We start from the raw sequence: 26,581 nt of genomic DNA on the forward strand, positions 1-26,581 counted from the left end.
ACAAACCAGCCCCTTCCTGCAGCTCCTCCTGGGCCTGCCACTCCCTTTGATCCCTGAGCTGCCGAATCAACCTGTCGGAGTGCATCAATGCAAAGGACCAGAAGGCAAAACAGGGAAAACGGGGTCAGGCTAATGGGATTTAACATTAATTCTGTACCAAGCCTGAAAAGATGGAAAAACAGGGCCTGGGGGGTGAAAGGGATAATGAACTGAGAGTTGATGGAAAGAAACTTAATTGGTTTTAACAACAAAAGGTCACATTTTGTCACCTTTATTTGGGTTGAGCAATGATCTTATTTTGACAATTTGTGCCACCTGATGACTTGCCCTACTCTTGGTTGAGACTGTTCTGGAGTAAGTCAGTGAGGAATGCAGAGCTGGGATATGAGGCACAAACCCGTGGCAGAGAGGATGTTTTCAATGGGAATGTTCAGATCCACACCCTGATATAACTGGGGCTGCTGAGAAAACACCTGGCAGGGTGGGAGGCTGATGTCCCTGCTCACTGCTGTGCTCAATGAGCTGCAACCAGCACAGTCTTATTCCATCAGAAGAGAGCCAGGGCTTCACTTCAACTCAAGAAAAAGCTCTAGAAAAGCTACATGAACTTCAGTGATGCAATCTGTCACCAGTGATCTCCTGGCACTACCAAGTGGACAGGCTGTGACACAGAGCCATTGCCTGGCTGCCTCTCCCCTCCTGGGCTGCAGTGGTTCACAAATGATTCTCCAGGCACTTTGTGACAATACCCAGCACTGGTATCTCATCACACACCACACGTACCACTTTCCCACAGAGAAGAAAGATCAGGGTGTTTTAGCCTTCAGCTGCAGATCTGCAGCTGCCACCTGTAACATGACTCGAGCCCCATGGGAGCAGCTCCAGTGCCCACACAATACCAGCTGCACAAAGGTTTAGCAATGACCCTCACAGAGCCAGCAGAGCCACGGCCCCTGCAGGCCCTTGCCATGGGAATCATCTGAAGCTACCTTGCACCTGACTGGCACAGTGCATCCCATCATATGAATAGTGATCTGAGCCACTGCCAAAACATCTGAGGCTGCCTCAATTAAAACCATAAGGTGACACAAATAACCAATTTGGATTTATAGACCTTTTAGTGTTCAGCTATCCCAAGAATGCATTGTTGCAAGATTACCTGCTAGAAGTGACTTTGGGGCAGCAAACTTTTAAACCAAGATCAACTCTGCATTTGGAAAAGACTTGGCCCCAAACCAGCTCCTAATGTGGCAAAGAGTGCAATTATCCTGATGAAAGCTTAGGGATGCTTGTGCCTCCAGCTGGTTCATCAAGTAATGCTGAATGATGGATATAATTAAACTGCGTGCAGCAGAGTGGAATGTGCTACAATGAACCATTTAGGGCCTCATCCCCTCCCATCAGCCTGGAGCTACAGATGGGCCATCACAAACAGCCACTGGCATTCAGCACTGCTCTTTATACAGGGAGATTCAGGGGTATCCTACAATGCTCTGTGCAGGTTGAGCAGAGAAGTATTCCACTGTAGTAAGGTGCAAGTGTAAAAGCCAGCCAGTCCCTAATTCTACCTTGGATTGCACAGCAAAATGCTGGTCTGGGGTTTCTGATTCTGCACTGCCAGGTCAAAGCTCCCACAATATCTCAAGATACAAAGTTTTGATCAGTTAGCACTAGTCAGGACATTTTGGCTCACCCTTTAATGGCCTTTTGGTTCACAACTATTTAAAAGTGACTTGGGAAAGGTATAACAGCACATGTTGTGTTATCTTCATTTTGAACTGCCACCAGATATTATTTTACAGCTGTTTTATTGTAAGTGGCATCCTGAAATCTAAACAAAAGAGCGTCTTAATGGCAATTTCAGCAGATTTTTAATTTCCTGAGAGAATTCAGCAGGACCACGAAGGGAGGGCACATTTAAAATGCAATGCCTTTATAGGAACATTTCCCTCTTTCAATTTTTATAATGATTGCACTGAACTTTCTAAAAAAACACAGCAAAACTCAAGTGAGTTGAAGAGACATTACAATTTCTGCTCACATAACCCAGGTAAGCACCAGAAGGACTGTTCCTCTGCAGCTTCTGTTTCCCACCTCAGACTTAATCCGAAGTAAAAGTCACTTGGAGCAAAATTGTGGGAGAGCACTCAAGGGAGAAGGTCACACCTGGGATTTCCCTGATGATCAACATCCCACTGCAGCTCAAACTCCACTGGAGCTTCTTGCCCAGGAATACAGTGAGTAACTAAATGCCATGGGAAGGGCTTGCCAGGATGGGGCAGCTAGTGGGGAATTTCTCTAACCATGGCTGTAAAGTACAAAAGCTATTCTGCACAAAGGACTCTTTTCTTGGCTTGGTCACCCCACACTATTTGTCCACAGAGACAAGTTGTAAGTGAAAACCAGGTTTTGTAAATATCCCTGGAGCTGTGAAGGAGAAATACAGAGCTGGCCAGATCCCTCATGCTGCTCACTGCCTTCCTCTGCCCCAACACATTGGTTACCCTCACAAAAATACAATATTCCAAGCATTCCTGGAGCATCCTGATGACAAAAGATGGAACTTCAGTGCACATTATCACAACACTGCTGCTGTTACTGTTTATAGATCAGGCTGAATGGCAAATGAATCCAGGCAGACTCACATTTAACTCTTTTTAGGAAACAGACTTTTTTCTCAGTCATAAATAAGTAAAAAATAAATTACATCCAGAAAGCAAATGGCAAACAGATGAAAACCCTTTGGCTCTCTGCTTGAGGACCTCCCTGTGAGCAGCCCCAGAGCCAAGCCAGAGGAGAAGGGGCCCCCAGGCAGGCAGCCCAACAGGGCTCAGAGGCTGCAGTGCCCACCAAACTGCAAGTCTGGCATCTGGGGCTCTGCTCTGCCAGGCAGATCCCCCGGGGGCCACACACCAGCTCAGATGCTTCAGTTCTCATGGGAAGAGAGGAAGGGCTCCATGTTCAGCACTGTAATCAACAGTGCCAAGGCTGCCAAGTACAAGAGCACTTTGAGTAAAAATCCTATTCTAAAACTGTGCCTTACTGATGCATCTTTAATCTGCCGGCACAGTAAAGATGCCTGGAGAGCCAATTCCAGTTTGAGGTGCATTTATTTCTGTTGCCAGTTTCAGGCTGTGGAGCACATCTCAGAACTACTGAATACCCAGAGGAGTAACTATGAGCTGCAGATGTCAGCTCCCCACAGCAAAAGCTGCTTTATATCCTCAAATCCAGGAGGGAAGGGCAGAAGGAATAACCTCAGCTGCTGTGGCTGCACAGAGGAAGGGTGGGCTTTCCATCACTAACATTCACCAGCTTGAAGAAAACATTATGCTAACATGAGAGGTAAATAAAATTTTTTAGCCACAATAATTTCTGCATTTTACTCCACCCATTTGTGACCACGCACAAAGCCACTGCTTTCCCAACCATTGATAACTTAACAGTAAAACAGAGAGGTGGAACAGCAAATCAAAAAGATAACTTTCAAAATATACATAAATCTCAAGCAAATCTGCTGGCAAAGTGAGGAAAGAAGAGAAGAAAAGGTTATTTGAGGGATTAAAGAAAGAAGCAAATCTGAAATTCTCAGAGAATGCAGATTCAAGAAAAACACTGATAAAGTTCCTTTTGGACAGGAAAAAAGATTCCCTGTGAAGCATTAAGAGTAGATTGACATCTGGCTTGCCAGATAACAATATTCTGAGCAAACAAAGCCACATACAATGTCAGTGACAATCCTGAGATAAAAACCTCAGGCGCTGGCATCTTAACAGATGTTGTAGTGCAAGAGCTACCTGTGCTGCACTCCCCTCTCGATGCAGGGAGACGATTGAGCACTGCTTCAGCCCAGGATAACATTCCAAAGGGCACGTTAAAGAACACTGTACTGTTTGCCTAGTGCCTGGTACATTATTCTAGTGGCAAGGCCTGCTTTTCAGATCAGCACTGCAACACTTCATGTGGGGTGTAAGGTCAAACGCAGCCCTGGAAAGTCAGTATCCTTTATCCAGGCTTTCATGTCTAGCACCAATTTATGCAGTGCCAGGAAGGAGAGATCTCTAGAGGACAGCTCTGAAGTCTGAATCTCAGTGAGACACAGAATTGTTAAATTAAGTCCAGTCAAATTGATGAGAAGTGAGACAGAGAGAAAGTGGAACTGCCTTCTGAGCCAATGGCTTTTCCTTATTTGCCATAACACAGCTATCATCTGGCCTGCTGGCTTTGGGATTTCTAAGCTCACAGCCATCAAGAGGGCACAGTTGGGTCTCAGACATTTATCCCAGAGCTAGAGTGCTGTATGTGAAAGCTAAGTGCTTTGTTTCAGTTCTAAGAGGAGATTTTCCTGTATTTCCAATATTGCCTTTCAAGCCTGCACATTGCAAAAGCTGAGATGTTTTGTGAGAGCAGCTGGGTAGCTCCAGTCTGGTGTACCCAGCTCTAGGCAAACTGTATTCTCTTTTCTTCTCCCTGTCACCTGCTCCAAAAGTTGTGTCATTTGGTCACAGGTGAAACTGAGGCAGGTCATGGTGAATTTGACAGAACAGAAATCATCCCTGATGTGGTTTCTTTAGAATGGCAGTCACCCATGCTTTGCAGAGGATGAAACTGAGCCAGTGGCAGAAACAAGGACATGATCTCTCAGGTAGTTCTAGCACCTGAAAAATAACTTTAAAAAGTGCTAAAGCATTTTTCCCAAAGGTTGAACTTCTTCCTAAAATCTGTTGATTGTAATTATTTTCACCTACCACAGAAGAAAACCTGAAGATCTCTTCCCTGCACTCACACCTTTTCACTCTTGGCAAATATTCTTGGGCCCAGGGACCTCATTTAGAAGTCATCACTTTGGTTTTTTTATCAACCAATGTCACCTTGTCCAACAGAGGGCAATACAATGAAGCAAGTGCAGGTCAGTCAATAGTTATTTGCTAGCTCAGTTTTTTTTTTTTTTTAATTTCTCTGTGTTATTCTGCTTGGCAAAGAAAATCTCCATATTGGCACCTGTTTAAAGGACCAGAGCCAGTCAGATAATCCCATTTACTCCCTGCATTGTGTAGTACCTCAGGTGCTGTTTTAATTATGTTACACCTTCCATTCAAGACCCAAACTTCTACTGAATGTGTCTCATTTAACTGAGGCTTCCCAACACAGGCTTTTATGGGAAGTAGGGCTACACAGTTTTATCCTAAAATAATGCCAAGCAGCAAAACACAAGTAGTTTCACTGGGTTTTATTTAAGTTCTTTTGTTAGACCTGATTGCTCATAATAGAAAATGTAGTTGTATCTGCATTCCTGACTCCATCAATAAGACACTTTATTTTCTTACTATTCTGAAGCACTCCCCAAGCTTCTGCTAATAATTTTGCTTGACCTTTATTAAAGACCAAGCATTAGCTGGCAATTAGATTTGGTGATCCCTTTGGTGATTGAGGCTCAGTGATTTACTGTAAATTATAAATAGTTCAAATGTTTCATTATGTTTATTCTTTATACAAGCTCTGTGGCCAGGTAAGCACTGACATGATATTCACTGTTAAATGATCTCATTAAACTTCTTAATTTAAGTGGTGCAACACTTCACCTGCCACATTATCCAAGGACTCCTGCAATGCACATTAAACATTCAGCATGAATAGATGCTCTACCATAGTTCACCTTGTTGGGAGTGAAATTTCAGTCCCTGAACATAAGGTTGACTACTTTATGCTGTTTGTCAGAGACAATAAATAATGCAAATAGATAGCCATGTAAAGTAAGAGGTTGAAGGCATCAATAGCTTTCCCATAAGGTTTTGAAAGAGGCTGTCAAAAGAAAAGACTTTAAATTATGAAAAAATACCACTAAAATTTAAAAAAAAAGTTAAGGAAAAGGAAGGAGGTGATGTTTTCTTTTATTTCTTTGTGAATGCAATGACTGTTACAGATGATTTCTTGAGAAGCTTGCAAATCTGTTTCTTTTTTATTCACGAGCCCAGAGAAAAAGGAGGGACAGTCACACAACCTCCCATCTCTGAGTTGCTTGTGGAGGTTTGTTTTTGGCCATTTCACCCCTCCTTTTCCTGCTGAGAATGTTTAACAGAGCTGAATGAATTCAGTGCTGGATAATGCACCACATCTTTTCACTTAGGCCAATAAATATCATATTGCCTCTTGATTAAAGGGAAACACTTTTGTTGTGTTAAAAGAAGCACCTTTATCTCCAGACTGTTTGCCAGTGGTTTGTACTCAGTAAGAAGGAGAAGCACATGGGTTAGAATCTCCTCTGTGCTAGTGCTGGACTCTACAAACAAAACATTCAGGCATGAGGAGGAATAATAAGGGTATCTGGATTTTCCTGCCATGCATATGTTTTATTTTACACATTTTTAATTGTTTCCCTCACAAAATGAATAGTTCTAATATTTTTCTCCCATGCCTTTATATTTTATGATGCTGAACATCTGCTTCTGGACATCTCTTCTGAAGGATGAAAGGCTCCTGGCAATTCTGCTGTAGTCTGTGAACAGACCAGATTGCTCCCTGGACAGATTTAGGCTTCATCATATTGTATTAACCCCACATATTGAGTATGGCTTTTTTGACTTAGAAGGCTGGATTAGCTTTTATTATCAGAAGAGAAGTAGTAAAGGTTTCAGTATTACAGATGGAATGGCAGATGGGAAGCAAAAGCTTAATATGAAGCAGCTCTGGATAAAAACTATTAATCCACAAAATTCATATGTTCTTATGCAGGGAAACCTAACAAAACCCACTGCAGTATGACTAACCAGAGAGAAGTGTAAAGTGCCCCTAGCCCAATATCTGACAAATCATGGCATGGGGTCTGAAAGAAAAAAAATAATCTCCCAAACACCCTATTTACTATTTCCTGGAAAAACAATCAGTCCTCTCTGGCTTATGCAGGGAGGTAATGCCTTCCTAAAGATCATAAATAAAAATAATAATTTATAGCACCTCCACCATGAAAATTAAATGGACTCATATATATATTTGATGAGACAAGACTTTCACAGTTTATAGCTGTAATATTCCATATTAAAAGAAATAACGTTACTTGTAAGTCACTGTCAGTGAAGTTGAAGCACTAAAAAGGTTTGTTATTTTTTGTTGAAGTGCATCATGGGATGAAGAGGAAGCACGTTCCCTTTGGTTCTGGTAACAGAGTGCTTTGGCAGGAAGGGAAGTGAGCACTTCAGAGCCTGCCTGGGTGCTGAGGGCCACCGAGAGCCACCAAGAGGCCACCACAGAGCTCTGAGAGTGGCTGCAAGGGGCAAGCACGACCTGCCAGAGCTCCTCCTCTGAAGAAACAAGTGCCTGGAATTTCTCCAGCAGAGGTGGAATGACTGTGGGACAGCATGGCACTATCCCACAGACTGCATGAACACTGGACCAACTGCAGTCTGCCCCACAAAGCCAGTGGTTGTTGGTGGCCACGTCTGGAAGCCACTGACCCCATCTGGCCCCGTGGTTTGATTTGCTCCACAGGGAGCTAGGAACAGCTCAGACTGCCCCAGGTCATGGCCTCAGCATTATATTGTGCTTAGGCTAGGCTCAACAGCACAGGACAACTGGACACACCTGCTGGCACTAGTGTATGACCACACCAGATCTTCAGCAAATCCTACAATTTATCCTGTTTAATTCACAGTGCCATCACCCACTTATTCCTTTATGGTCCTGCATTAGTCCACTGTTTAGCATCAATACAGCATTCCTCACCAGGAAAGTGAATAATCAGGAATAACAAGTTTGTTTTCCAAAACTCAAGACATATACAGGAAACTACATACTCTCCCTTATGAGCAAGGTTGATATGTCAAAACTGTTAGTTCTCTTCCTGTTGCACATCAAAAGTATGATTTACTTAATTCAAGTCCCCATGTTGTAATATCAAGGCAGTCTCAGTAACTCTTGTGCTCTAATCTTTCTCCCCAAAATGTGTTGCATTTCACTAAGAGTGCCTAGAAATGGGCATCAGCAATAAAGCCTTTTGTCAGTCCTCACAAAATCCTTCCTAAGGCATAGGCTCAGGGGTTTTGCTGTTGTTCACTTCAGTGGTGATTTCTGTCCAAAGAGCACCTTCAGGAAGGTATTCAAGCTTCGAGAGAGATCTTGGAGAAACCTCACCAGTGGAAGCATATTTCTTTTCCAGGAGTATTAAAACCATGTTGTATCATCCCTCATGAAAAAATTGCCCAAGAAAGTCACTTCCTCTTTCACTGGTTCATTTCAGCATAGAGGGAAACAGAAGCCACAAGAATTTTGTGTTTCCTTCTTTTTAATAACTCTTACAACCTAAACCTAAAAACAGTTTCAGGACACTTGGGGGTTTTTTGGGTGGCTTTGTTGCTGTTGTTTTTGGGGTTTTTTTTGTTTGGGTGGGGGTTTTTAACAGATTATCTATTTTGCACAATATAGTAAACTTACTGAATGCAGCTCCGAGGCCTGGATGAGGTAAATCCAGAAAGAATATAATTTCACTTAAAATCACAAGACTTATCATGTGATGGTGTGTGAAATTCTTAGCTTGATGCCATCTGAATGAGGATGTTCAGGCAACGGTTGGTGCTGAAGATATAACTGACTCCTAGCAACTTATTTGTCACTTCTACAGCCATTATCCTCCACAGAAAAGTACTACAAGAAAGGAGAGGAGTACCTGAATCTATATTCATACCTGCAACCCTTGCTGAGACATCAAATCACACTGTAAATCAGAGCCCTGGGAGGGAGGAATCTCTCCATGCCTGGGTTTCATTTGCTGAGCTCCAGCACTTCTGGCTACTTTCCTCATCCTCTCTTGCAGGTACCCCTTTTGCTGGAAATAATGACAAACTGGAGCAGCCTCTCAGTGAAATTCCCCCCCAGGCAAATGGAAGACACACAGGGTACAGGCAGGTGGTTGAATACTTGGCTAAATTGTGGCTGTCAGACACCAGCTCACCAACAGGAGTTTTCTGCTATAAAACAAAAGCAACTGCTCCTCTGCTTCTTGCAGCACAGCACAGACACATCGTTGCTTAACTTAACAGATCCTTTAGGAACAAAACATGTACATTCTTAAAAAGCTCATGTACCTGATTGGGTAGTCGGCAGCACTGAGGTTAATGAAGAAATCCCAGGGCCAGTCACTCATCTCCATTAAGTCCTTCATGGTCTGCAGGTAGGTGGTCAGAAGACTTGCTCCTCCCCAGATAGTGGCCATTCTCCAGGAGGTGACTCTCACATTTGGGTACTGGCTGGCAAACTGCAGCACTTGCCGGTGCAAGTAATTGGATCGCTTTACAGGAGAAAAGAGTAACACATTCAAGTTATTCTGCCCAAAACTGTCTCTCTCTGTATTCACTAAGGGCCTACCCTACTTCTTGACTCACTGAGTGCTGCCATTGCTTTGCCCTCACTTACTATGGCACACAACCTTGTTTTGCTAAATGTGCAGAGAACCCTGGTTAATATTTTTTATTACAACTACAGTAATCACTAAGGAGTGTGATTAGCTTTATTCACCTTTGTCATCACAGAGCCCAAAGGGCTTTTGTAAAGGAGGTGACTGCCACCACCTCCCTTTCACAGTGTGTCACTTGCCCAAGGCACCTCAGGTCAGCTCTCCATCCAGTGAGTCACCACCTCACTCTGCATCAACTTATCAGTTACTGCTAACTAAATGTACAACAGACAGACAAGGGGAGATACTCATCAACAGAGAAGGAGAAATGAAGGCTGTTACATAAATAAGATAACAAGAAAGAAAATTTAAGGGGAAAAAAAAAAGAGGCTCAAAACATGTAACAGATGGAGAGACAAAAAGTGACATGCACTTTATGCAGCAGAGGTAAAGGGAAGATGAAGAAGATGACAAGGATGGGTAGACTGACAGATGGTGAGACAGGCAATTTATAACCAGTGATATATTACCTTGTCAACATGAATGTAATAAAAATGGTCTTTATGGTAAATAGCCTTAAACATGCGCTGGAGCTGCCGGGAAGCTCTGCCATGAACAACCAAGACAAATGCGATCCTGACTGGGTTGGCTGGCATGTATTCTACGGAGTCCTCATCCCACTGAACATTGTTGTTGGCTTTTCCTGTTCAAAGACAAAACACAGGACATCTCTGAGTGTATCCACAGGGCAGGGGTGCAGAGAGCAGTACACATTCCACCTCGGCTCCTTCTTCAAAGGCCCTTTGTAGGGCAGGGTGAGAACTCCCGAGGGGTGCCAGCCTGTGTCCCATCCAGTCTGTGCCCCTCTCCTTTGTCCCCACTCAGGGCCACCAGCCCTTGGGCAGCAGCCCATGCCCACGGGCCTCATCCTGAACAAGGCTGCACAAGCATGGACAAGTACCCAGATGTTTATGAGTTGTATCAAGCTCCACCTGTGTACAGACATCTGAACCTTCAAAGGAATCATCTCCAAGTTTGTGACTAGTGTCTAAAATATTCACTGACAAGGCTGATGTTCCCTCAGAAGGAAAGCCCCTGCTTAGCCAAAGCTGTTTGCTCCCATGATCAGCACAGAGTTGTATCAAGCCCCACTTGAGTACAGACATCTGAACCTTCAAAGGAATCATCTCCAAGTTTGTGACTAGTGTCTAAAATAAACACTGATAAGGCTGATATTCCCTCAGAAGGAAAGCCCCTGCTTAGCCAAAGCTGTTTGCTCCCATGATCAGCACAGCTCTGCTGAGAAGCTGGTGGAACTCTGCTACTGAAAGCTGCTGAGGATTATTGACAGGTAGCATTTATTGGTAACAGCAGACGTGCCCTGGAACATTTAAATGCAACCTGCAAGTCTTCACTGTTTCATGGAGGAGTGGGGCTCTTCCAGTACAACTGAAAATATCTGTTCATTTTTGTTTTAACAGAGTAATTTCTGATGTTCCTTGTCTAAAGCAGACACCACAGTGTGAAGTTCAGACAGGATGTGCTGATAAACTGAAGAGCTGGAGGGACATTTCTAATAAGAAATTTCAAGTGCTTTGGTTTTGGTTTGTGTACCCACTCTGCAACTCAAAAACCAGAACACAATGTAAGAAAAACATAATTTTATCCAAAACATGACATTCATTCTTCAATGAAACTACACCATTCTTCAGTGCTCTGACCTTGTAAGGACCTTTCTCAACAAAAATGATTTAGAAATAACCTGAAATGTTGAATATTAGCAGACAAAGCAGTGAAGTCCCTCCAAGCTGAAAAATCTTTCTGCACAAATTTTCCCCTTTCAGATTTTAACTTCATTATTTTTTAAATGAAAGGAATAGTGTTGTCTTAAAAGATACTTGATGTGTGTACCCCCTGCCAGAGGGGGAGATATTCAAATTTCTAAGATCTGAGCTGTTACCAGTTTCTGCACTTAGTGCCTTTTGTGATGCCCCTTTCTCCTCCCACCTCCTCATCCCCAGCACCTCAAGGCTCCTTCTGCACAGTGGAGACATTTGCTGCAGGTTGTAGGACAAATTTGAGGCTGTTCCTGAGCTCAGTTATCAGACAGCCTGAGTGCAGCTACAAAGCCCACTGCACCTTCCAAAACATCTCCTACAGTTATTAAAAACACATGCTCATGTCTGTTTGATTTGATATAAGGAACATGAAAGGAGACATTTGCCAAGAGTGAAGTGAGACTAAGAGAGAGGGAACGACACTTTTCCCCAGGTTTTTGAAACTGGAAACATATGCTGGAAAAAGTAAACAATACCAAAAGCTTTCTTTTTTTTCCAAATGTAATAATTACAAAATAAAGGCTGGACACAGAAAAAAGACCTTTGACTAATCCTTCTTGGGCATCTCTTCCTTGTTCAAGGCAGTAGTATAAACTTGGAAAAAACAGACCAACTGAATGTTTGCAGAGCACTGTTTAGGTGATCAAACAATTTGATGCCCTTGATTGTACTGAAATGCCCCTGGGTAATTGAAACACTCCTTTTAGACAGCCACGAGAGAGAGATCCTGCTGCAATGGGAGCAGCACATCCCAGAAGGGAATGGTTTCAACATCTCCCACAACTCTCCCTTCAAGCTTCTCCTCAGCAGAGCTTCCCTAGCACACTTCTCTAAGTCAGAGTCTGTTTTTACCAGGAAAGCTGTACATGTCAGAGGTGCCCCTTGTGCCTAGAATGGGGCCCTTTGCTGACTGTGTCAAGGGCTAAAAGGCAGTGGTGCCACTCTCCAGGAGCACACACAGATCCCAACAACACAGAGCCCACAGAGGCTCCCTGCCCCATGGAGCACACCCTCCCTGTACACAGCCCCACAAGGAACTTCTCTTTGCAGTAGTAAATTAATAAATTTATTATTAATAAATAAATACATTAATTTACTACTGCAAAGATAAATTAATTTATTAACTCAATATAAATTTATAATTTAAGACATTAAATTTAATATAATTTAATTAATTTATAAATAAATTTATTAATTTACTACTGCTCATAAATTAATGCAACTTTATTGTCCCCTGTTGTATTCAGACCAGATATTAGGAAATTTCTAGCTCCGTAAGTAATCCTTAACTTTACACAGGACACAATTTAAATGGTATTTCTTTAAAAAACCCTCCACCAATGGTTCACTAGGACTCAGAGGAATATTAAAACATCAGAAAGAAAGCTTAAATTTAATTTATTCTATAATTTGCAGTTTGTTTATGATGCCCATTAGCCTATGCCCAGTTCTACTGTTTTCTCCTGTGCAGCTGATGAGCTTTGCCATGCACATGCTCAGGGTTTCTGCAGAGTGACAGGGACAAAAAGGGACTGTGAGAGAAAGAAAATGTGCTTGCAAAGAGAACTGACAGGGGAATGAAGGGCAATTGCAATTGCAAAAACAAGCTATTTTTCTTTTAAACTGTTTTCATTTCAAGCTGATGATGTCCCAGCAATGAACTCAAATATTTTCAGTGGTTTTCATTACATTTTTGGATACCTCTCTTTCGAAATCAGTGATTTTCTGCAATGATATTTAGAAGGTGAGGGGAATTTAAAATAGTCATATTGTGGGCCTTTTATTTTAATCTAACTTGCTGTCAATACCCACACTATCATTTATCTAGCAATTACTGAGAACAAAATCCTCTCAAATTTTCACCTGAAATGCCACCTCACTGCATCAGTTTTCTCTAATGAATTCCTGCAGTGACTTATTTTGTTCTCTTCTGTTTTCCTTCTCTAACCCTTTTTTTTTTCATATGCTAGTTTCCTCCCTTCTCTTTTAGGTTTAGGATTTTTATACTTGCATTTACCACCTGCATGCTATTATGGCTTTTTAAAAATAATCCTATTTGTGGCTGCCTGGAGTTTCACAAAGGAAGAATGATACATTTTTTCCATCTGTCAGACTATCTGCTACTTTGCTCTATACTGTCACTTCCCTGGTTTTAGCTCATGGCTGCTTAGCACCCTTTATCTTGCAAACTACTTCACCAATAAAGAACCAGCCTGGTTTATGAAGAAGATGAAATTAGCAGGAAACATCCAGCTGATGATCTGCTTACTAAAAAATACAGGAGGATTTCAGATTTGTATGAGCAATGTCAAGACCTGAATAGCTCCAGCCACTTCATTTCTATAAACCCATGCAGACCAAAGCCTAGCTCAACATGTCAGTACCTACATATTAATGAGCTGCCTCAGGTAGGAGCTCATCCTCTCCAGGCTGTTGGGACAGGATACACAGAAAATGCATCAGATGACTTCACTTAACATCCTACCATTCACTAGTGATAAAAATCTAAAAGGATTTCAAGGAAGCACTTGGATTTGACAGCTACTTCAGTACATCACTACACTGCATTCTCCCCATGCACTAAAGCTCAACCCAGGTGCTGATTCCAGCTCCACCCTCAGTCACTTCAGTCCTGCAAAAAGCAGCTGCCAAGATCACCTTCTTCTCTCCCAGCAGCCTAAATGAATCCATGGACAGCTTCTTTCCTCTGCAGCACTCCCCATTCCCAGCCTTCACTACACTTCTCACCTCTCAACATTCCACCATCTGCCTTCAAGAAAAATGAGTCAAGCCAACACAAGAGAATTCCCATGTCCTCCTGCACAGGTCACTTGGGGCAGTCTCAGTGGGCTGGAGGTGCACTCTACCTCACCCAGAAAGCTTCTCAGGGTGTGGGTATTGCCTGTTGAAAGAAGTTTCCTACATGTTTAGGGAACTCCCTTTTTCTGTGGTAATTTACACAGACCAGTGTTTTACAAACCTTAATAAAAAGCCTGCAATGTCAATAGAAACTAAACCAAAAACTATCAGTGCTTTATAAACCATAATAAAAACCCCACAATGTTAATACAAAGTAAAACAAAACCCATGAAGAATATGATTGTTACAGTTCCATATTGAGAGCACAGCTCTACCCTCAAAATTGCTTTGCACATATGAGTCAGTGGGGAGAGTGAACAGAACATCCTCTCTATGGCCACTTGGCACAGGTGAAAGAGCCCTGGCCTTAAAGCAGGACTTGTCTTAAGCTTCCTCAAAGTTTGCTGTTTCATTACACAATGGGAACAGAGGATAGAAGAGAAACTTCTCACATTGCCTTGCTCCAGAGAAACTGGAACCTCAGCAAAAGGGGAAGTGCACACCCAAGCTCGTCTTCCAGCCCTTGTATCAAAGAGCATTTATTGGGCTGCCTCCACTGAAAACAAAACCACAGCATTTTGCTCTGTCACCAGATGTCTTTCACAAACTTACTGAGAAAAGTAAAATCTTCCCTTTTGCTTCCTGCTCAAAGCCTGACAGGCCTGACATCAATGTGTTAGCAGGAAAACCTGTACCTGCTTTTGAAGATAGCAGGAGAATCTCAGCTCTAGTGCAATTTTAGCTTGTATTTTCTATGCCCAGAGAAATCAATACTCATAATTAAGAGCTTAATCTTCAACTGTTGCAGCACTACTGAATTCCAGAATAATGAAGACAGTGCAATCATTTACACATTTGTTGTGATGCCACATTATGCTCAATCATCCTCCAATATAACTCAGAGCCAGCCTGCTGATCTCTTACCTCTACTGTTAATTAATGGGATCACACTTCCCCAGCAACTCAAAGCAATCTTTCAATCCATTTTGTGAGCCATCTTATGTTTTGTAAATCAACCCATCACCTTCTGTTCTCAGTTTGGTATTGTCCTGGCTGTCCAACAGATTTCCTCTGCACAGAGATACCTGGGTGCTGCTGACTCCATCTGAGCACAGCTCTGTGTCTACCCTGTGCCTTGCTCCATGAATCAATAGACAGAGGACATTAGTAGAGTCATTGCTGTGTAGCTCAGCAGAGTATTTGCTGCTATTACATCCATAAATGCAATCAGGAGCCCTGTCATTACAGCAGGATATGAACCATAATCACTCCTAAGAGGCAGAGCTCTGTAGCCCCTACTTAAACTCCTAGGAGCAGCTCCATTCCCTTCAGTGGGACCATTTCTGCAACAGCCAGCTGAGTGGTAGTTGCTGAACTCAGATTTCCACTATAAACTCCTCTTCAATTGCTCACAACTCAACAACACAGCAGGTTGAAAATTTCCAGGCTTGGCTTTCATCTAAAAACGTTTTTCATTTTGATTAGAGCACAAACAGGTTTGCCTTGTTCAAATGGTGGCAAGACCAAAAATAAATAAATAAATATATACAATGTTTTCATTTAGGACACAAAAATTTTGTATCAGACCTAGTAATAGAAGTAGTTGGAGGGTTATATAAAACCTCAAAAAATGTCACTGAGCAATTTAGCAGTGAGCCAGGAGCTGATGAGAAGTCTTTGTCTGAGGGTTTGATAACAGCAGCATTGCCCTGGGCTGAGCCAGAGCTCCTGCTGGAGCCAAGCCCCACTGGTCCATCACAGCAGGTGCATCTCGTGCCATCAGGCTCAAGAGGGGAAGGCCTGTCTTGCTGCAGTACCCTCCAGTGAGGACACCCAGCACAGGAGAGGTGACTTCTGAAGAACAGTGTGTGTCAATTGTACTTAGATAAAAAGACAATTTTTCCTATGCCAGCATCTAGAAAACTTCCTTTAGCAACATTGGTCCCAGCTTTGGGATGCCAGTTTTCACTTCCAGTCTAAGAAATTATTCACTTGTTTCCATAGTAGTCCTTGTGGAGATCTTCAGTGAAAGAAAAGATTGCAGGTGAGCACTGATTACATATATATTTTTTTAAAATTATTACAATTATGTATATGTAAAATGCCCACTGGTCTCTGGTCTGCTCACTGTGCAGAAAACTCCTCTGGTAAATAAAATCTCTACCATAAAGTGGAATGAGCACCTTGTGTGCCCATTGAGCCCATCCACTGCCCAGGCCAGTGAGGGACTCTAGCAAAGCAAACCAAGCTCCTGAAGAAGAAAATTATCATGACTGGTCATAGGTGTGGCTTTTCCTTGTGGGTTTTAACTTAGCAAAGTGGGAGAGGTGAAATCAATTGAGATGATCTCCTGCACAACTGTCCCCAGGCATGGGGATTAGAGAGGGATGGTTATGACTTACAGAGTGAAGTGTTGTTAGTTATGTTCTGTAGACTTCCTTAAAACTGCTGTTACCTGTACTTTTAATCTCTGAGTTAGCTTGAGCACTTTGGAAAAAAATTCAGAAATCATGCTGCTATTGAGGAGTGGATATTCAATTTTTTTGCAGTAATGTTTTATCTCAACATCCCTGTTCTACAACCTTTCAGTCTCAGACTCTATCAAAAATTACAGGAACAATTTATGATCCTCTGTAACTTCATATGATCAAGTAACCCACAAGCAAAAAATCAATGCAAGGCAGGGGGGAAGCAGTGAGACATAATTTAGAAGCACTCAGTGGCTACTGCATTTAACATTAAAGAGAGATTTCAGTAATGTTCTTTCCATGCTGAGAAGAAGCCCTGGCATGGAACAAAGGAGCTGCTGATGTGGGCATTTTGAGTCTTCTTTAATCATTTCAGAGGGTGACAGCATAAACTTAGGGCAGTCAGAGGAGAAGAGTCACTGCCTCACAGATGGAAATTCCCTCCATGAGATCACTGGAAGTTTCTCTACAGTGAGTTTGTGAGCTGATAAGCAGCTCTGCATCCCCAAAAAATTTATATAAAAAAGGAAACTCACTGTAATTACAGATCTAGGTTCAGTTCTGCTGTCCATGAACAGAAAAATAAAAGGCATGAAAGAAGAAAGGTAGAAAGATAGAGGATACATATAGAACTGTTTCATATTCACAGCTGGATCATAAGATGATTTTTTTTCTATTTTATTCTAAGGAAAAAAAAACAACCCAAAGACATTTCTCAGTTTGGGAATTTAAAAGAAACCACTTCCACCCCAGCTTTGTCATCCTCCTGTTACAGCTATGTACCATTTGTGCTGCATGCAGCACTTCCAAAACTCCCTCAAGAACCCATTGGGGCAGACATCATCCATTACACAAATCCAGAAAACACCCTGCACCAGAAAATTTGGTGAATGTGTTTTTTTTCACATGACTTGCAGAATTCATTGTAAATTAAGAAATACAAAAGCCTTGAGAACAAGGACAGGAACTTTTTGTATCACAAACCTGTAAAAGCAGTTGGGATAACACAGAACTGTTCAAAATACCTTCAGGGTCCATGTGTGTGTGTGTGTGCAGCAGCAGCACACTCATATTCACTCAATTTCTAGCAAAAGCAAGCAGCATTTGGTTTGGAGCAACCTACCATATTTCAAACAAAAAAATCTGTTCTATCTTGCAGTCAGTATCGAGTCATTACTGAAACCATTTTTATGATTTGCAAATGACCAACTAATTATCAGATTCCACTATACTGCACTTGCAACACACACTAAACTTAATTTACTACAATAGTTATCTAGGCAGGCCAATCATCTCTGCAACAAGCTTGCTTTTCTGACTATTCTAATTATGAAAATGGTAGCATTCCTGGGAGACAAATCTCAATTATTTGTAGTTTTGCTGAAGTGTGTTAGTCAAGCATTTTCTCCCTATTCCTACCGACTGCCATGAATAAATAACACTCAAAAGCAACAGTAAATTAATTAATGTTAAATTAGAATGAATCTTGTAATAATAGTGTTTATCATATCAATTAACATCCAATTAGCACATCGTGATCAGTGTTATTAGGGTGAATACAAAATGCCTTTTAAATGAGCATCAGGCTATTTTTACTACATTCAGTGACATTACTGGACTTCAGAGATGTAAGGCAGATCCAAGAACAGACACAAATATTCCTTGCAAAGACCACTGATTCCTCTTACACCTTAGCTTGACTTCACAGTCCAAACCCAACCAAGCTCTGGGCTGCATCCAGAGCAGCATGGCCAGCAGGTCAAGGGAGGATCCTGCCCCCCGCTCTGCTCTTGTCACCCCACCAGGAGAGCTGCAGCCAGTTCTGGTGCCCCCAGGGAAGGACACTGAGCCGTTGGGGCAGTCCAGGAGGCCATGGATAAGAGGACTGGAATACTTCCCTGTGGAGACAGGCTGAGAGAGTTGGGGCTGCTCAGCCTGGAGAACAGAAGAGAAGGTTCTGTGGAGACCTCACAGACTAACACAGTTCAGCACACTCCCAGTGTCTGAGGGGCACCTACAAGGACAGGGACCCTTGGTCAGGAACTGCAGTGACAGGACAAGGAGCAATGGGAATAAACTGAATAGGGAAATTTGGGTTAGATATTAGGAGGAAATTCTTTACCATGAGGGTGGTGATGTACTGGAACGAGTTTGCCCAGGGAGGTTGTGGATGGCCCAGCCCTGGAAGTGTTCGAGGCCAGGCTGAATAAGGCCTTGAGCAATCTGGTCTACTGCAAGGCATCCTGCACATGGCAGGATGATCTTTAAGGTTCCTTCCAACCCAAACCATTCTTTGACTCTGTGACTTGACATTTGAGAGGTAACATCCTTGGAAACCACAAAAAAAAAAGGAGGAAGACCATTATTTACAGGTGCCCGTGTCACATAGCATTAAGAAGAAACTCAAATAAATGAGATTTTCAAGCTTGGCTCTCAGGACAAGCCCACAGCCCATTCCCAGCTCAGAGTCAAAACTTGTGGACCCCAACCAGCTCAGCAGTGCAATCAGGAGCAGCTCCTGAGTGCCCCAGTTCCATGACAATACCCCCAAGATAAAAGGAAAAACAGCAGTCCTGTCTTTTTTGGCTGACACATCAGGCGTGAGAGTTTTCTCACTGTGTGGAGCCACCCTCCTCTGACAGAAAGCTCACTGCAGGAGGAGACACTTGTGCTCCAAGAGCTGACTTGTGCTCATTAGTAGGGAAAAGGTTACAGAAGGCAAGAAATGAAAGAATTAAAATGAATTATGTGGTTTAGTTATCTTATCCACCACTGGTTGTTGCTAAGGATGCTCCCATCAACAGCCCCAAACTGATGAGAACAGGAATTTGTCATACAAGAGAAGTCATCCCACCACTCCCAAGAAAACTGATGACACAAACCCAGACTGAAATATTTATAAAACCTCATTCACAGTTTGCATTTTCTGAACAATCAACTACTGATTTAGGTGGCCTGAATTACACTCCAGAGGCTGCCAGCCCTCTTGCTGCAGATGGATTACATCCCAACTGGGACACCAGTGACAGCCTCACCACCCTTCATGCCAAAACCAACAATGGGCTTTGGAGTCAGCTCTGAAGAGCCTCACTCCCTTCCCTCCAAAAAGCCTTTAGATTTCTTGTGCAGGACAAGAAGAAAATGTAGAAAATGCCCTTATTTCAGTCCAGACTTTCTTTTCTGCCTCAAATCATCAGGAAGTTTAAGCCTTCAAGGAACAGAAACTTGAAAGTAAATCAGTTACTATGGAACAACCAACATAACAAATACCAAGCAAAATAGCAACAGAAGTATATCAAGGCTTCTACTTCAAATTAGCATTTGAAACAGCCTTTGCTGATTGGAGTGTCTGTTCCAGTGTGTTTGGAGACTGGCACGCCATAACCTTTACACCATCTCTTCCTCTCATGCTCACAGCAAGAATAATCAATAAGGAGTGAAAACACAAGCAATTACACACATCTCTACTTCACATAACCTCCCAGGAGATATTATGTACTGCTGAGACTACCAAGAAATGAATAGGTAGATAAAAGCATGTTTGTTACCTGCCTGATCAATGTTTTCCCTTTCTGTTTTACTGTGCTGTCATCTTTCAAGTCCTATGTAAAGTATCTCTTTCCCCAAATAACCTTAAGAAATTAACAGTTAATCATTACAATCAGCTGGTGTAAGGCCAGGACCAAGTTAATTTCTACCATATGAGTATCTGGTCTGTTAACTCAATCCTCCCTTTGAGATTCCATTACATCTGTCTCCTATTTTTTGAATGCAGAATTGGAAGGACAGAGTCTGCCTTTATTCTCTGTTCAAGATAATTCTGAACATAATGTTGGAAACAGACCAAAAAAGTAAAGACTTTCACATGTATTTTACATAGCTAGTTTGAAAAGGTCAAGTTAGGTACTGAGAATAAAGGCTGCACTAGCAGAAGCAAAAATCAACCCTCATACCTGTTCCCTGTGCCAACATGGTGCAAAATGGGAAAGTTTAGCCTCATGTTTGAGCTGGCACTTGCAGTGCGAGTGAAATTAATGGGAATTTCACAATACAGTCAAAAGAGAGAGAAAAGATAAATAGCACAGGTCTGTGCAGATTCTCTCCAAAGCTGTCAGGATCTGCTTCCCCTGTATCCCTTTGAGCTAAACTTAACAGTTTAACTCAAAGGCTGCAGGGCTGGGACTAAGCCCTGCTCAGAACCTCACAATGTGGCAATACAAGATGTGTCAGATATCAGATTCACCTATGTGTAGGTACAATAAATACATATATGCCTCGAGTTTCTATACACTGGTAGAGTAGCAAGGAAACAGAGGGAACTGAAGCATTTAAAGTAAAACAGCACATCTAAAAGACAAGCTTCTCCCAGAAACAAATGCAGTTTCTCCACTCAAGAGTATACATTTTTCAGCATAACTGATTTTTTTGACATATAACTGTTGTCAAAGATCTATGTCAAAGGACACTGGCAAGCAATGGTTTTGTCAAATGACCCAAATTACTTCTTATTTGCCCATGTGAATAGTAACATATGAATTATTTTGTAATTGATCAGCTTTTGTGCTTCCAGAAAGCACCTGGGTATTCTTTGCTACCACGTGTACTACATAAATGATTATTGTGGAATGTGAATAATTTTACTCAACAGAGAAGGAAAAAAGGACCAATCTTCTCTGAGTGTATTGCTTGTCAGACAGAGGAACACAACATAATTATATTGTGACATTTCCACTAGCAAATAGATTCCACTGTAAGCAATTAACACTGGTTCCTTTAGCAGACTTCAAAAATGTAATTGTATGGTATGCTCAGTTACAATAACATCTGATTAATAAATGACACTGCACTACTTGAGCTAGATTTTAACATATACAGACAGGTTAAAACACAAGATAGATAGATGTTAATTCTTGCACGGGCCACCCTTACATCTCAAAATTTTTCATTACTATGAAAAATGTCAAGGACATAAATATTCATATTTTCAGAAAAAAACAAGCACCAGTGGCAATGAGTACTCTGGATTGAACTAAAATGGAGAATTTTGGTCTGTGCAGTGACTATAACAGCCTATGTCTCTCCTCCTGGAGATGGGGAAGGTAGGGCTGAGCTCTCCCTCCTGGCTGGAATGCTTTCCAGAAACTGCTTCTGATCAAGAGGGATTAGTAAAGATGGTTTAAGAAGGAAAAAAAAAAATCATCGGGCATTAATCCTCTAAACATTTCATAGCCAACATATCTTTAACACAATCCCTCTAATCCAATTAGGGTTGGATTGAAAATCATATCTTGAATTCCATGCTTCATTGTGATGGGCTGTGTGTGAGTGAAAGAGGCACTCAGCAAGAGCTGCTGAGCACCTGCTCTGCTCCACAGCCCCCTCCCCACTGAACTGAGCCCCAGCCCTGCCTGCAGCAGCACCAAACCCAGCCCTGACACCAGCACTCTCCACATTCACCCCTTTGAAACAGCAGGGAGAACAGTTCTTCATACAAAGTTTTTGCCAGCAAGGAACAAATTAATATGAATTAACTGAGCTTGATTTTTTAAATGTTCTCATGAAAATTGTTTGGGCTGGTATTCAGGAGGATGTGTATTCATACTTAGAGTGATGGGCAAAGGATAGAACAAAACAGCATAGTCTTGTTGCTAAAATAAAGGACTTGCACTCCATTACTCCATCACAGAATAAAAGGATCCCATTAACATACCACTAGAGGAAAACAAAGGGAAAATCAAATTGCCAGCATCAGAAAATGTTCAACAAAAGCAACATAAAGTGATTCTTCTGTATTTCAATTGACATTACAGTTTTGTTAAAAAAATCCAATGTGCAGCAAACATCACTTTATTGACTAAATAAGTTACTGGCTGCTGTTAAAAGCATCTGGGGAGAATTTGTATGCAAAATGCATTCTTGCAATAACACTATAATTTATAAACGAGTTATAAATTTCTCTCAGATCTTAACAAGTCTATGATGCCCTTGGATGTCAAGGAGCTGCTTAAACAGTAACTTGTAGAAGGGTTTTCTCTATACTGCACAAGAGAAGTATCTGTGCAATGTCTGAAACAAAGTCATGCTGACTTTTTACAGACAAAAATAATAATGGAGAAAATTTCTAAAATTATCTTAACTCTGCCCCTCAGAGTCTCTTCCCATTCAGCAACTTCATTTGGTGTCAGCAGCCACAGGTACTAAATTTGGCCCCAGGCAGCTCCCATTTCCTGCAGCTGGGACTGATCCTGCCTCCCAGCTCTGCTGCCTGAGTGCTGGCAGGGTTTGAGCAGGACCTTGGCACAGGGGGCCCTGCTTGGGCACAGCTCATCCCACCCCTCTGAATCTGGGGAGCCTGGCAGAAGTGAGCTGTGCATTAGTGTGGATCTCCAGGAATAACTTAAAGGTCCAGCACACTGTGAGATAGGGCACACGTCCAAGATATTATGCATTTTAATTAGATAAAGCAAGTGCTAAAAACTGCTTTGAAGGTCTAGATGTAATCCAGCAGTGTTGTTTTCACATATTTGGGTTTTCCTCCTGCCATGTCTCATTCATACACAAACTATTTGATCATTCCTATCACAAGGGGAGGCTTAGAAGAGAAAAATAAAAAAAACCCAAACTCAAACAACTCATGTTGAGATTTAATTCAATTCCTTCTCCTCTAAAACGACAGAGACCCAAACAAATTCATTCACAACTTGGCTTTTATGGTACAGTAGGGCATGAAAATCATCAACTGGCTGCAAAACTGCTAAGTAAACCTAATTTAGGAGATGAAAATGTGTGAAACACAAGAAGCATCTCACAGATTGTAAAATGACATGTTTATTTAAAAAAGAGACCAGGAAGAACAAGGAACGTTGGCAGAGGATTGCAGTGACAGCCCAAAGCTCAGGTGCTCAGAGCTGCCCAGGACTGCACGCCCAGGCAGGGCAGGTGCCCCCAGCCTCAGACACCCAGCACTCAGGGAGAGAGGCAGGAAAGGGGCCCCAGCAGGTTTGTGGCAGAAATAGTTCTGTAACAAGCAGAGGGGTAGGGCCAGCAGGGACCCCAGAGCACAGAGAGGAGCAAAGCCCAGCACCGGAGAGGCAGGAACCAGGAGGTCCCCAGCAAGGTCTGCTCTCACTGCAGCAGCTGCTCTGCACACACCCCTGGGAGGCTCTGCCTGCCAGAACTCAGCTCCTCACAGATTAAAAGCTAAACCCTCCCAAAGATGGTCTGTAACTGAGACAAGGAGAAATATTATTTGTTAAGGCAAGGAGGTAGTTAATGAATAGTAGTAACATAACTTCATTCAGTTCATCTGCTGGATTCATTTCAGTCCATCTCCTGCTCTGCAGCCCCTCTGAAGTCAATGGAGAATGGACAGTGTAAAATCAGCATCAAAAGAGAATTAGCATGTCTGAGCCAAATTCTGCTCATGCACCAGTTCTGAACAATCCCTGATCTATAAAAATGCAGATTAACTTTGAGCCTCCTTAACAATCCTCTATCATGGCTAAAAGAATCAAAAACACCTGAGCTGCAATTTCTTTCAAGTATAATTTAATTTCCCCTATCTTTATTTTGACATTAAAAGAATGATGAAAAATCTCTTCATATTATTTCTCAAGACACTATTGCTAGAAGGTGAAATGTTTATCCACACACACACCATTCATTCTCACCCTTTTTGCATGAGACTGGATCACCCTGCCTTTACTGTCACAGCAAGTACCAACTTTATGAAAACATTTAATTTCTGGAATGACTTTTTATGTAAACTAATTCAATGTCTCCTGACAGCAAATTCTTACTGTTCAACAGCACAACTTTCTTGGAGTTGAAGACAACATCTGAAATAGAATGCCTGTGCTGGCAACATTTTAATTAGAATAAAATAATTTTATAAAAGCAAAAGTGAACCAGTATGGAAAAGTTTAATATTATTGCAAATGAAGAAGTATTTAAAGGTAAAAATTATACTTGACACTGTAATTACATTGCCCCAGAGTATAATCCCAAAAGAACACAGAGACCTTTTGCCAAAGGTGATTTGAGTGTTAATATGAAACTCAACGTGGGCTCATTTTAATTACATATGTGCCTGCTGAGAACATATGACAGAGCCCAAAAAGCTAATTCATTGTCAGCATGACAGCAGGACCTAATATTAAATCTTGCACACCAAGTAAATTTTCCAGATTACCAATTACCACACAAAAATAGGACACATTGCAAAAGTGGTAATCAGCATGAAAACAAAAATACAAAAAAATATTGCCAGAGCTCAGCTCTGGGCCAGCAGTGTGTACAGGAAATCTCCCAGCAGTTCATCCTTTTTTCTTCAAAAACAGCAACATTCAGCTGGTCCATCTCTAACCCCACTGACACCAGGTTTGCACTGACTTCCACAGCATTGATCCCCACTGGCACTGTAATAAAGTGGCACTGTTGTCTATAAAACTCTTTAGTAATTATTTAGTAATACATAGTAGCACTTCAAAGTAGATTTTAGGGTGCTTTTTTTTTTCTTTTTTTATACTTAGCCCTAAGTTTTCTTCATTTAAAAGAAATTGTTGAGTGATTTTTTTGTTCTCATGAGTTTCTGGCACTAAAAAAAATGTTAGGAGTAAGATCATAACTCTTAATGCTAACAAGAATTTTGCTTTACTTTTAATTGTGGATAAATCCATGCACCAGTCAGTATTTTCTACAGAAAGTGCCTGGAATATGAAGAGGAGAACCCAGAGTCTGCCCCTCTGGGGCAGATGAGCTAACCCTGGGGAAACAAGACATAACCACAATTCTGAAGGCAGCAGAGACCCAGCCAATTCTAACTGCAGCTTTACCTGCCCTTTTGTTGCTTTACTGATGCATTATTAATTAATAACTGCTGAGCATTCCCAACAGAGCATTTTAAATAACAACTGAATTTCTTTATGGATGATTATGAATCATAAAAGTAAATCTGCAATGTTCAAAGCAATAAACAAGCCCAGGTAGGGAGCCTGAACTGCTACAAAAACTGCCCTTTGAAGCTGGAGGTTTTGGGGGTTCCTAAATGTCTCCTGTGTAGTATTACACAATTTCCAGTCTAGCTGAATCCAATTAGTCTGAAGAAATGTAGGATTTCCTCCGTTTTGCCTCAGCACAGGCAGATGATGGCATTTTAGAAAAGCTGCAGGGTTGGTTTGGTTCACTGCTTTATCCAAATGAAGCTACACCAGTTTAGGCCAGCTAACAATCATAGCTTCAGTTCTCAGCTCAGATAACGAAAAGAAAACTGTCAAATCACAATTAATTCTATGCAAGATTTATGCAAATGATGAAAAATATTTCAGCAGCTCTGAAATGTATTATTCAGTGATGCAAGGTTTTCACATTCTACTTGAATTCTGGACAAACTTACCAAGTATTGAAGGTGTACTTAGGGCACCTCTGTGGTATTGCAGCTGGATAGTTTTAGGCATAGTTGAAATAAATTTGTAATGCTTTAAGATGAAAACTCATTTGGAGATTCTATTTATCCATAAGATAATTTTCTCTATCTCCACCTCAAAAAATGAAAAGCCTCCTACTATTTGAATAAAATTCCAGCATTAGTTTTCAACAATATCACTGTCTTTCAGGCAAAAAGGAGCTCACATTCCTATTCACTTTTCACTAGATTTAGCTACTATCTGAATAAAGACAGGGATTCACAGAAAATAGAAAGAATAACACCTTTTTTACTTCCATATATTAAGATGAATCATTATTCCTCCTGATGTGTTAGAAGATATTTATCAGTTTGAGTTATGAGGCCTTTCTGACTGTGAAGACTTAAACATCGATTTAATGCCAACTTAAAGACTACTAAAAGTGTAGGAGATTGCATTAGATAAATAATTTAACAATAAAAGGTATATCAAGGCAGACATTATTGCAACCTTCCACCAATCAATCACCATTTTCCATGTTTATCCAATTTTCATCTCAAGGTTCTGTATATCAAATTGCCCAGACATACACTACACAACTGAAATAACTTCATCATTGAATCAAAT

At 41.5% G+C, this 26,581-nt stretch overlaps 1 protein-coding gene across 2 annotated transcripts in view; it reads right to left on the bottom strand.

Annotated features, from left to right (window-relative positions):
• XYLT1 (xylosyltransferase 1) overlaps nucleotides 1-26,581 on the bottom strand; it is a 175,479-nt gene that overhangs the window by 52,534 nt on the left and 96,364 nt on the right. For both annotated transcript variants that reach the window (XM_039732332.1, XM_039732331.1), the window contains 2 exons: nucleotides 9,916-10,088; nucleotides 9,078-9,280 (listed from right to left, as the gene is read on the bottom strand). In XM_039732332.1, coding sequence (XP_039588266.1) covers nucleotides 9,078-9,280; nucleotides 9,916-10,088 — 376 coding nt within the window. The remainder of the gene's footprint in view (nucleotides 1-9,077; nucleotides 9,281-9,915; nucleotides 10,089-26,581) is intronic.

The sequence above is a fragment of the Passer montanus genome, unplaced genomic scaffold (assembly GCF_014805655.1).
Source record: "Passer montanus isolate IOZ18808 unplaced genomic scaffold, ASM1480565v1 scaffold8, whole genome shotgun sequence".
Taxonomy (NCBI): domain Eukaryota; kingdom Metazoa; phylum Chordata; class Aves; order Passeriformes; family Passeridae; genus Passer; species Passer montanus.